The sequence below is a fragment of the Ailuropoda melanoleuca genome, chromosome 1 (assembly GCF_002007445.2).
Source record: "Ailuropoda melanoleuca isolate Jingjing chromosome 1, ASM200744v2, whole genome shotgun sequence".
In the NCBI taxonomy this organism is placed as follows: domain Eukaryota; kingdom Metazoa; phylum Chordata; class Mammalia; order Carnivora; family Ursidae; genus Ailuropoda; species Ailuropoda melanoleuca.
In genome coordinates this window covers 169,400,107-169,412,587 of record NC_048218.1, presented here as the reverse complement: position 1 = coordinate 169,412,587, position 12,481 = coordinate 169,400,107, and the positions used below count along the sequence as shown (strand labels likewise).

At 42.8% G+C, this 12,481-nt stretch overlaps 1 protein-coding gene across 1 annotated transcript in view; it reads left to right on the top strand.

Annotated features, from left to right (window-relative positions):
- Positions 1 to 999: 999 nt before the first annotated feature.
- Positions 1,000 to 12,481, top strand: part of LOC100473127 (RP9 pre-mRNA splicing factor) — a 19,603-nt gene continuing 8,121 nt past the window's right edge. The window contains 1 exon segment of the mRNA XM_034644796.1: positions 1,000 to 1,065. Within this exon segment, the coding sequence (XP_034500687.1) occupies positions 1,000 to 1,065 (66 nt within the window).

The following is a 12,481-nucleotide window of genomic DNA, read 5'->3' as shown; positions in this document are numbered from 1 at the left end:
AGAAGCGGCGGCGGCACGACGCGCAGCAGCTGCAGCAGCTCAAACACCTGGAGTCCTTGTGAGTCGGCGCCTCCTCCGCGAGGCGCGGAGTCGGGGTGGCCCGGCACCGCGGGGACGCAGGAGGCTGGGTCCCCGGGGACCCGTGCGGCGCTGACATCCGGACTTCCAGTCGCGCCTCCGCGGGGAGGGAAGGGCCATTCCCCCGGCGCGCCGAGCGGCCTGGGCCGGCAGGGAAGCTTGGCTTTATTTGTCAGTCCGAGATCGGCGTGCGGCCGGGGCTCTGCTTGGCGCTGAGGACCGTGCGGCACTTAGTAGAAGCTCGGTGGGGATTTGAGGACTGAATACGCGGCAGGTGCAGTGAGGGCTGCCGTCCTGCCCTTTCAGAGTGGTCGGTTCACAGTGCCCCCCGGGAACCGGATAAAACCCCCATTCTCTTCATCTGCTGCTAAGAAGGGAAGAGAACACGCCGTCCTCTACCGTTGGTGCGGTGGGGGGGGCGGAGCTGGAGAATGGGATGAGGATTTGTCCCTAAAGATCCCGAAGGTGGAAGAGAGTGGAGACTTGTTCTCTTTAGTCCTGCCGGTTTTTACCAGTATGAAGGGTGGGGGCTACAAAGAGGCCAATTCCAGCTCAACAAAAAGAATTACGGCCAGAGTCTCCTGTGGTTGCTGGTCAGCATGGCCTGACTTAAAGGGGCACCGTGCGCCCCCAGCTCCAGCGGTCAGGGAGAGAGCCCATAACCCGCGGGAGGAGGGCAGGCTGTAAAGGAGATTGAAACATCAGGTGGGAGGTGGATTCATGATCTTCCAGTTCTTCTCTGTGCTTCTGTCTTTCTGTACTTCGCTGGCCAAGTTACAAGTTTGGTGCTCACGGAGTTCTTCAATACATACTTCGTTTGTATTTCAGGCACATGGATCACCTAACCTAAGATGATCATGTAAGGAAAAGTCCTCAAAGGATTCAGATTCTTTATAATTAACCTGGGAGCTTTGACGCAAAATGCATTGCAGTGTTGGAGGCTGGACTGCTCTTTTCAGTGTGACCCTTGAGCTGAATTTCACCTCAGTAAGGCAGTGGTTGCAGGATACAGGCGCTGCATTACTAGCAGCAACAGTCCTGGCCCCTTTGGACCCTCTGTGGCCATGTCCTAGACCATGCAGATCTTCAAATATCTTTCCCTAGCATAAGCGTGAGCTTCGCACAGCCCAGTCTGACCCTCAGTATCTTTAACTGTGGGGGTACCAGATACTGGTTAACACTATACATTTATTTTGTAGCTCACAGAGCACTCAGGTATCAGAGAGATTATAACCTCCTTTTGCAGATGAGGAAATGGAGGTTCAGCAGTTAAGCAACCTGATCAAGGATACATTGACCTGTAAACTAGCAAAACTAAAGCGGTGTCTGTTTCCCAACTCAGTTGGATTTTTCCACTTCAGGTATTTAAACTTCCTGGGCTGCTGACATATTTGGTTTGGCTAATTCAGGGACTTGTTTGCTTTTAAATCAAGATTTTTACTTTTAGAGTAATACTGTAATTTAAACATCAAATAAGAGACTAATTTCAAAAAATAGTGGTTCACATCCCTGTTCTGTAGTCACCCACATACTCCCTGCAACCCTCCCTCCAACCTTCCTAATCAAGTTTACAATAAGGAAATGTTTTTTTCTTCTGGGACTTAGGACTTATTTCCAAATTATATGTTTATGCTGCTTTTATAGATTGAACAATAGACATTACCTATAAACCTCAAGTCACATACATGAGGGTTTAGTTCTCTTTCCCTACCCCTCTTGCATCCATCTTTCCAGTACAGCGCCATGATAGTTTTTGTTAAATCAATAGTGGGTATTAGCATTATTATACTATTCAGTATTGTTCACTTTTGAGCCAAAGGGTGTTCTGTGATTTGTTTTGCTTTCTAGCACAGTTGCTTTTCATCTAGTTAATAAGCACCTCGATTTTTTTCATTTGCTTAAGTTTCCTATTACTGCTGCTAATTTTATTTGAAAGGCTCTAAAAGCTGAGAGTACTTTTTCTACGTGTTCCTACATATCAGACAGTCTATCAGTTTGTTTTTAAAACCAAGGCTCTTCCATCTGTTCCTCTCCAGTACACTCTGGTTACATTCTAGACCTGGTGTACAACTGCCTTCGTCACTCTCCTGTCTTGGATCCCATTTTTGGACCCTGTGTCTTCCTCTTTCTGTCTTCATTTTGTTGGAGTATATTATGTAACTTCCTATAAAAAGTGCATTGGGATGGGGTCCCTAGGTGGCTTAGTTGGTTAAGTGTCTGCCTTGGGCTCGGGTCATGATTTCAGGGTCCTGGGATCGAGTCCCACATCAGGCTCCTTGCATGGCAGGGAGTCTGCTTCTCCCTCTGCTTGCTGCTCGCCCTGCTTGTGCTCGCTCTCTAGCTCGCTCTCTCTGACAAATAAGTGGATAAAATCTGTAAAAAAAAAAAAAAAAAAGTGCATTGGGGTAAATTTGTTGAGTCTTTATATATCTGAAAATGTCTTTATCCTACCCTCAGACATGATAGTTAGATGGGCTAGGTATAGAATTCTAGGCTAAAAGTTATTTTCACTTGCTTTCAAAGGTGGTATGCCACCATTTCCTAGCTCCCAGTATTGCAGAGAAATCTGATGCCACTCTGACTCCCTTTCTTTTATAAGGAACTTGTTCTACCTCCCCTTTTGCAAACTTTAAAGAATTCTTTATATCTAGTATTTTGCCGTTTCTTTTTTTTTTTAAGATTTATTTATTTATTTTATAGAGCATGCACTGAGGGGAGTGGGAGAGGGAGAGAATCTCCAGCAGACTCCCAGCTGAGTGGGGAGCCCGACATAGGGCTCAATCTCACAACCCTGAGATCATGACCTAAGCTGAAATCAAGAGTCGGACACTTAATCAACTGAGCCACCCACGTGCCCCTTGCAGTTTCATGATGTGAACTTTTTCTCAACAGATTTCAGTGTTTTAATTTTCTTGATACTTCGTGGGTATCTAATATTCATATATGATCTGTGTTTTAATTTCTTTCCCTCCATTTTGTTTTTTCTTACTCTTAGACTTCTGTGATCCTCTTTTCATTATACTTTCTATAAGATTTATCTTCCAATCCTTCCACCATTGCACTTTAAGTTTCAATTTTTAACTTTGGAGATCTTCTTATTCTGAGAATTCTTTTTTCATAGCATCCTATTGTTTCCTCAATAACAAATCTGTCATCTTTGAGGATACTAATTTTTTTTCATTTGCTTTTTTCTTTGTTGTCTGTATCTTCTTTGCCTTTTCTTGAGATTTCTTTCACTTGGAGGTATTTTCCCTAATGTGCAGGCATCCTTGGATTTCCCCCATTAAGAGTGAGGCATTAATGATAAAGCTATTTTGGAGGGAGCAGTTGGGAAAGAGAGAATGCAAAAGTGCTGGTTTATTGACTGGTAAGTCTCACTGTAGGGATATCAGACTGCAATGAAAAGGAAGGCAAATAACTAAGTTGTCCAGCCAGCCATGTAAAATGGGAAGCCCCATAGGGGTTTTTTTTACAAATTGAATTCAAATTCTTTTACCCCCTGGTTGCCCTGGTTAGGTCCCCTCACACTCCTCTCGTCAGTTTCTTACACTTGACCTTACCTTTTCTTACCTTTTGATCATACCTGCCAGGACCCCACAGGCATCTGAGTCTTCCACCCTGTATTCTAACCATGCTCCAACCCTATTGTTAAGTGTCCTTGTCTGCTGGACATAACAGAATGGAGATTCTGTATATATGTGGCAGTGTCATCTCTGCCTTCCACCCCATAGGAGCAAGCTGTGGGAACAGCTGGAATTGAATATGCTTACATGAAGGACTCTTCCAAAAGAAATCCTGTGCCAGCACTCAGAAATACAAGAGTATTTTTAAATACTTGGCAAAATAAAGATTTCTTTCTCCATACCCAATTGGGAAGATGAAGTTTTTCCTCTCTTATCTAAATTTAGTCTTCATACTGCTCAGAGAAACTTATTACAGTCTGAATGATACAATAGCAAGGTTTCATAAATGGTACAAAATAATGGGCGTCCACCAACTTTTTTTTTTTTCATTCTAAGGATTAACTACAGAGAGTACACACTTCTCAGCTGTCACAGCGCAAAAGCCAACTACACAATAAACACATTCCCATTCTAGGTCTGGTTGGTTTTTGTTTGTTTAAGTAATCTCTACACCCAGTGTGGGTGGGGCTCAAACTCACAACTCTGAGATCAAGAGTCACATGCTCTACGGACAGAGCCAGCCAGGCACCCCCTCAGATCTGTTATTTTTAATAGTTAAATATTACTTTAGACTTTGAGAAATACCTTTTTTAACATGTTAAATGAACTAAAGAATTGTCAAGCCTCGGAAAAATGTTCCTTTAAATTTGGAGAAACAGTTGTAAAATGGACTTTTTAGGGAAGTACATTGCTAATAATAACAGATTTCAAAATGTGTAGTCAGTTCTCATCACATTCCTTTTCCACTTAGGCAGAAGCTTATACATATTTTTCAGGAATGTGGATTTTAGTTTGGCCACATGTTATTTATACACCTCCTGTGGCAAAAGAAAGTATTGTTGGATCACTGGGTATTGATGAAGATGTTACTTCCTTGCTTCCAAGCTCCCTTAAGTCCCAATCCATAAAAGATAGCATTAATGTTTCTAAGGAATGGCTGGTAGCCTGTATCACCATCTTAATATAGGCAAATTTTCATTATTCTTGCTAAGAGAGGCCTAAGCGTATGGCATGCCACAGCTTTCCACCGGAAAATAGTGGAAGTATTTGCTCTGGAAATATCATATCTAAAAAGTTAATTCTGTTTATACCCAAAACAACTTCAGGGACTAAGTCCTTCTCTGTCCCTTTAGAAAAACTCTGGAGTAATGATGGCGAGAATGAGAGTGGAGAAGCCTCCATCACAATCCTTCATCCAGAGATGAAGCCAAAGGGAAGTTTTCTTTGCTGTAACGATTCATGGCATTTCTCATCCCTCATCTGCTATAAAGGAAAAAACACTCCCGTTTTCCTTTTCTACACTCATACTAAGAGTACTACTCTAACTGTGTGGGAGTTTTCCAACACCACCAAGAAATTTTCCTGTTCTGAGAGGACACCAATTACATGTCTTACAGATTTAATTCTGACATTGTCTACCTGGAATCACCATCAGAACCCACAGGTTAAGGGCTCAGTCTCACAAGATTACCCCTTTCCACACGCTTTAGTTGCCAGCCACAAGTCCAGGTTGCTGCTAACCCATTGTCTGTACAGCAGAGATTCCCCCAGCACGCTCCTCTAGTTTGGTTAATTTGCTAGAGCAGCTCATAGAACTCAGGAAAACATTTTATTTACTTGATGACTGATTTGTTATAAAAGGTTATAGGTCAGGCGCAGTCAGATGGAGCAAATATGTAGGGCAAGGTATGTGGGAAGGGGCATGGAGCTTCCACGTCCTCTCCAGATACACCACACCTCCACGTGTTCAACCTTGAAGGTGTCTGAAATCCATTTTTGGATTTTTGTTTTTTGCTTGTTGGAATTTTTTTTTAAGATTTTTATTTGAGAGAAAGAGAGACAGCGAGCGAGAACACGAGTGGGGAGGAGGTAATTACAAGGTTTTAGCAGCTGTGTGCCAGAACAGTGAAGACCAAATACATATTTCTTATTATAAGTCGCAATATCACACCTACTAAAGTTGTTTCCTTTCACATCTTAAGATAAGGGCCAAAGGAAAACATTTCACTTTTCCCTTGGTCAATTCTCCCTAACCTCAGTAACTTCCAATACTTAATCTATTCTGAAGGGTCTTTAAAGTTGGTGCATAAGAAGAGGCTCAGGATAAAGAAAATATTAAATCATTAAGTCTCGCCATACTTTGCAGCTGTTCTGAAGTATTAAAATGAGTCCTTCCCTGGAGGTTTACAAGGTTAAGGCACAGATCTGGGCTAAAATGCTTATGTATTACTCCTTATAGGAGAGGTACAAGTCCCTTTAAGAGTTTAAGACACTCTTTGAGTACACAGACACCCACCCAGCCTCAATTTGCTTCCTATCTCTCAGGTTTCTGGGTCTCTCTCAGTTCAGTCCCTGGCCAGAAAGGAGGAGGGCCTGGCCAGTTTGGTGCCTGGGTGCCGCTGAGCACAGACAGGGAAAGTTTTCTGCTATAATAAAGTGATTTCTGGTCTGCAAACCAGAATGATGGAAGCTTATCCTTGCTAAAATCCGTGATTAAAAACCCTATAACTCTGTTTCCCATTAACTTCGTGAATGTTAGGGTTGGCTCAGATGTGGACTCCTAGCTTGACATTTCCCTTCGCAGACTCCTTAGAATTATCTGTCACTACATGGATGTTCCCAGCATCAACAACCAGACGTGTATGCATTTAATATCTGCGCACACTCAACCCACCCCCTGCCTCAGAGACGGCATGAGGTCGTTGTCCTTGTTACTACCTTCCTCTAACCTCATAGTATTTTGCTTTGGGATGGGGAGGATATTGTCAAAACAGAGGGAGGTATGGTATATAAATTTTATTGTAATTTAAAAAAGTGGATAAATGAGCAACGTGGGGGGAAAATTTTAGGAAAAACTAGATTTACAACAGTATTTGTGCCCAAATCAAATTGTTCTCAAGCTCTGAATTTAAAGTGTTCCTGGAGTTTTCTGTTGTCTAGTGACAAACATAGTGCTAAAATAATTGCAGAATTCAGCTAAACATATACTGACAGTCATGTACAAGTGAGCACATGGGCTCTGGGCTGTGCACGTTTGCACAATTTATTTAACCCATGAACAGTTGTTAGTACAAGAAATGCATTGCTGACGTAGAACAATGTTGCAGCTCAGTGAAAGAACTCCAGATGTCACGAGATCTGGGTAATCGTCCCAGTTCAGCCTCTTAATTGGTATAGCTTCCAACTGTTGGAATCAATGAGGAAAAATGTTGGAACTGATGTTGGAGAAAAAAGATGTCAGAGTCCCTGGCCTGCCCTTCCTTATTCTGAGATTTTAACATGATAGTTTAATATCTATAATAAGGCATATTTTATGAGCCTCACAAGAGAATGGGGATAGACTTGGCTGAATGCTGATGGACCATGAACATGGGGGAAAAGACAGTGATCCCTGAACCCAGATATGGAAGAGGAGTCTCTGAGTCCCATGGCCTAGAAAGGGAGTAAGCCCAGCTGGGGATGGCGTCTGTGGGAAGTCCTCTACCAGGTCTCTGCCCACCTCCACTTGGGAGCAGCTGGCAAAGCCCTGTAAAGCTACAGATCTATAAAAAGATGTGAAGCCGGGCTTGGGGTGGCCAGGCTTCTCTGCTCGTCCACATCTCAGCCTTTGTGATGCCAGTGCTCCAGTCCTGAGCTGCCGCCTGAGGCTGCTGAGAGAAATGACTTGCTTTCAACGGAAGGAGCAGAAGCCAGCATTGTGAAGTGCCTTTTCCAGAGATGAAAGAGATGTTTGCTGTGACATATTCACCAATGAGGAAATTGAGGCTCTGAAGGGTTAAATAACTTGTCCAAAGTACACAGCAGTGAGAATGAATCAGAATTCAAACCAATTTTTTTTTACCTGTGTTAGAGAACAAAAATTCAACCTAATTAGATTTGAAGATCTAATTGGCTTTATTGTTTCATGAATCCAGCAGCATCCCATCTAACAGTAGAGAGATGCTCTAAAGAGTTGTACGAAATGGAAGATTTCTATAAGGAGGGTGGTGAATGTGAATGAAGTTATTAGCAAAAGAAAAGAAAGTATTGTTCCAGGCAAGGTCCCTTTCCCTTAGGTGGAAGAGCAGGGAGTCTTGTCATATAGATTACCTCATCTTTTGGGGGGGATTAAGGGGGCCCATGGGACAGATTAGTTTATTGGTACTGATCAGAAAATTCTTGCAGATGGTTAAGACTACATTTATGGAGGAGGTTGAAACTATAATTAGAGTATATATTAAGGCCCCGTTTGGTGACATGGCCTAAGTGGCTCCATTTTGGGCCTGTGGTTTTCTTAACACCCCCAGACCACAGTCATTTAGAACTGGAAAATGTTACAGCTGGAATTTGTGGGTTCTCCACTCCAAAAAACCAAAACAAGCAGTTGCAGTTATAAAGAGAGTCAAATAACAAAAATAATGTGATTTAATAATGAGTTTGATATCCTTTATTCAAGGAAAATAAATCCATGGATTGGGGAATACACTGTCTTGCTCTTCCCAGGGATCTTGAACAAAAGCAAGTTTTCTATGCCCTTAGTTCTCTTTTCTGATACTTAGCACTATGCCTGGCATAATTGTTGACTGGAAACTTCTGCAACGAATGAGTTTTCAAGTTGAACCGTCAGTATTGCCTGAGAATTAAGTTTAGTTTCCCCTATTGTGCCTGTTCTTTTTTTTTTAGGAGGAAAATATCCAGTTGGATAGAGTTAGAGTGCAGATTTAATTCTTGAAAAAATTACAGAAATAACATTGAAACTTTAAAACAAAAATGCAGCCTATATAACTATAGCAGAAATGAGCTGCTAATAGCATAGTTTTGGTCCTTCTACCTTTCATAATCTCAAATTAACTTCGGTTTTTTGTTCACAGGGAAATTAGTCTGGGCTTACCAAAATGCCATTGATTTCATTTTTCTTTTGTAATGAAAAAACATGAGGTGCTATATTTGCATATAAATAAGTATAAGTGAAAAATAAATGTCCCTCCCTCAGGTATACTTCCAGAGGTGTTCTATTCATAATGAGCCATGTCTGTGTTTATATGGATGTACATGTCGTGTCCTCCCCATACACACAAACGAAGCACACCAAGTACACTGTTCTTTACCCTACTGCTTTTTTTTATTAACTTAAACTATTTTGGATACAGTTTGGATATAGAATGCCCTACATTCCTTTTGGGATAATCAATATCTATTTGGCTATTAGATAAATGATTTACCATTTTAACATTTATTAATGTTTTTCTGGTGCTAAAAGTTAGCCATTTTTACGATACAAAATTCAGAAAATTAATCACCTCTGACGTCACCACCTGTGTGCACCAATTTTGGGACTCCCACATTTCCAAGCTTTCGGAGTCAAAACACAATTTTAGAGGAGTTAAAATGGCGGAGGAGTAGGGGGACCCCTTTTTCAGCCGGTCCCGAGTCGAGCTGGATAGGTACCAGACCAGCCTGAACATCCACAGAATCAGCCTGAGATGCAGGAAGATACATCTGGATCTCTACAAATGAACATCTCCAGCGCTGAGTATTGAGGTATGAAACGGGGAGCCATGAAACCACGCACAGATATCGGAAGATAAATGGAAGGGGCAGGGAGCCGCCATGTCCGGGCACCGGGAAGCGGTAGCCACCTGCACCGGAGAGCGGGCGGACTCGCGGACGGCACCCACGAGAGAGCAGACTGAGACCGTGAGCCGGGGAATGCGCACCACCAGACTTCTCACGGGGAGCTCCGGCGCGCTCACTGGAACCAGACTGAGACCGGGAGCTCTGGGAGTACACGGGCGACTGCCGGCTGGTGGTGTTAAAAACACAAAGGACAGAGACGCACCGGCCCTGGAAGTGAGGGCTGGGACGCTGGGTGTGGGGCGCACATCCCGGGACGCTATAGGGTTGAGCAGCACCAACAGTAACAGAGTTAAAGTGGCCAGAACATCAGTGGAGAATGATCCGCAATCCCTTTGTTCTGAGACAGAGGCTGAGATTCGGCCACTGTTGCTTTGACTTTCAGAAGAGGCACACCAAACCGCCAGGGAAAGCCTCCAGAGAACAAAAGCCTGGAAAGACCGGCTCACGGTGTGCCCATCCCCATCCCCCCTTGCAGGGGACACGGAAACGCTACCCAAACAGGGTTGCCTGAGTATCAGCGCGGCAGGCCCCTCCCCCAGAAGGCAGGCAGAAAACTCAAGAAGCCCACATCCCTAAGATCCCTATAAAACAAGGGCGCACGGCCTGGGTCCCGGTCAATAATTTGGGCTCTGGACAACCCCGCAACCTCTCCTCATCAGAATGACAATAAGGAGAAATCCCCCCCCCCAGCAAAGAAAAGACAAAGAGTCTGTGGCCTCTGCCACAGAACTAATGGATATGGATATAACCAAATTATCAGAAATGGGAATACAGAGTAACAATGGTCAAGACGATGTGCATACTTGAAAAAAGTATTAATGAAAATGTTAATGAGAATATAGAATCTCTAAGGGCGGAAATGAGAGCGAATTTGTCAGAAATTAAAAATTCTATGAGCCAACTGCAGTCAAAACTAGAGGCTCTTCATGGTCAATGAGGCAGAAGAACGAATTGGCGAATTGGAGGATGGGTTAGTAGAAGAAAAAACTAAAATAGAATCTGGGCTCAAAAAAATCCACGCATAGGAATGTAGGTTACGGGAGATTACTGACTCAATGAAACATTCCAATGTCAGAATCATCGGCATCCCAGAGGGGGTGGTGAAAAACAGAGGTCTAGAAGAGCTATTTGAACAAATTCTAGCTGAAAACTTCCCTACTCTAGCAAGGGAAATAAACATCCCTGTCCAACAGGCAGAGAGGACCCCTCCCAAGCTCAACCACGACAAACCTACGCCACATAACATTATAGTGCAATTCGCAAATATTAGATCCAAGGATACAGTATTGAAAGCGGCCAGGGCAAAGAAATCTCTCACGTACCAAGGCAAAGGTATCAGAATTACGTCAGACCTGGAATGAGAGAAAGGATTGGGGGGCCATTTTTAAAGCTCTTTCAGAGAAAAACATGCAGCCAAGGATCCTCTATCCAGCAAGGCTGTCATTCAGAATGGATGGAGAAATAAAGACCTTCCAGAATCGCCAGTCATTGACCAATTTTGTAACCATGAAACCAGCCCTACAGGAGATATTAAGGGGGGTTCTATAAAAGTAAAAAGGCCCCAAGAGTGATACAGAACAGAAAATCACAATCTATAGAAACAAAGACTTTACTGGCAACATGGCATCATTAAAATCATATCTCTCAATAATCAGTCTCAATGTAAATGGCCTAAATGCTCCCATAAAACGCCACAGGGTTGCAGATTGGATAGTAAGACATGACCCATCCATTTGCTGTCTACAAGAGACTCATTTTGAACCTAAAGATACATTCAGACTGAAAGTAAAGGGATGGAATATCATCTTTCACACCAGTGGATCTCAAAAGAAAGCTGGGGTAGCAATTCTCATATCAGACAGATTGGATTTTAAACTAAAGACTATAGTTAGAGACACAGAAGGGCACTATATTATTCTTAAAGGATGTATCCAACAAGTGGATATGACAATTGTAAATATATATGCCCCCACCAGGGGGGCAGCAAGATACACAAGCCAACACTTAACCGGAATAAAGAGACATATGGATAAAAATACATTAATAGTAGGGGACCTCAACACTCCACTATCAGCAATAGACAGAGCACCGGACCAAAAAACCAACATAGAAACAAGAGCTTTGAATGCCATACTCGACGAGTTGGACCTCATAGATCTATATAGAACACTACACCCCAGAATCAAAGAATACTCATTCTATTCTAATGCCCATGGAACATTCTCAAGAATAGACCATGTTCTGGGTCACAAAACAGGTCTCAACCGATACCAAAAGACTGAAATTATTCCCTGCATATTCTCAGACCACAACGCTTTGAAATTGGAACTCAACCACAAGGAAAAATTTGGAAGAAACTCAAACACTTGGAGACTAAGAACCATCCTGCTCAGGAATGATTCGATAAACCAGGAAATCAAAAATCAATTTAAACAATTTATGGAGACCAACGAGAATGAAAACACAACGGTCCAAAACCTATGGGATACTGCAAAGGCAGTCCTAAGGGGGAAATACATAGCCATCCAAGCCTCACTCAAAAGAATAGAAAAATCTAGGGGCGCCAGGGTGGCACAGCGGTTAGCGTCTGCCTTCGGCTCAGGGCGTGATCCCGGTGTTATGAGATCGAGCCCCACGTCAGGCTCCTTCACTATGAGCCTGCTTCTTCCTCCCCCACTCCCCCTGCTTGTGTTCCTTCTCTCGCTGGCTGTCTCTATCTCTGTTGAATAAATAAATAAAATCTTTTAAAAAAAAAAAGAATCGAAAAATCTAAAATGCAGTTTTAATATTCTCACCTCAAGAAGCTGGAACAGCAACAGAGGGACAGGCCTAACCCACTCACAAGGAAGGAGTTGACCAAGATTAGAGCAGAAATCAATGAATTAGAAACCAGAAGCACAGTAGAGCAGATCAACAGGACTAGAAGCTGNAAGGACTAGAAGCTGGTTCATTGAGAGAATCAATAAAATTGACAAACCGCTGGCAAGACTTATCCAAAAGAATAGAGAAAGTACCCAAATTAATAAAATTATGAATGAAAAAGGAGAGGTCACAACCAACACCAATGAAATTGGAAGGATTATTAGAAACTTTTATCAACAGCT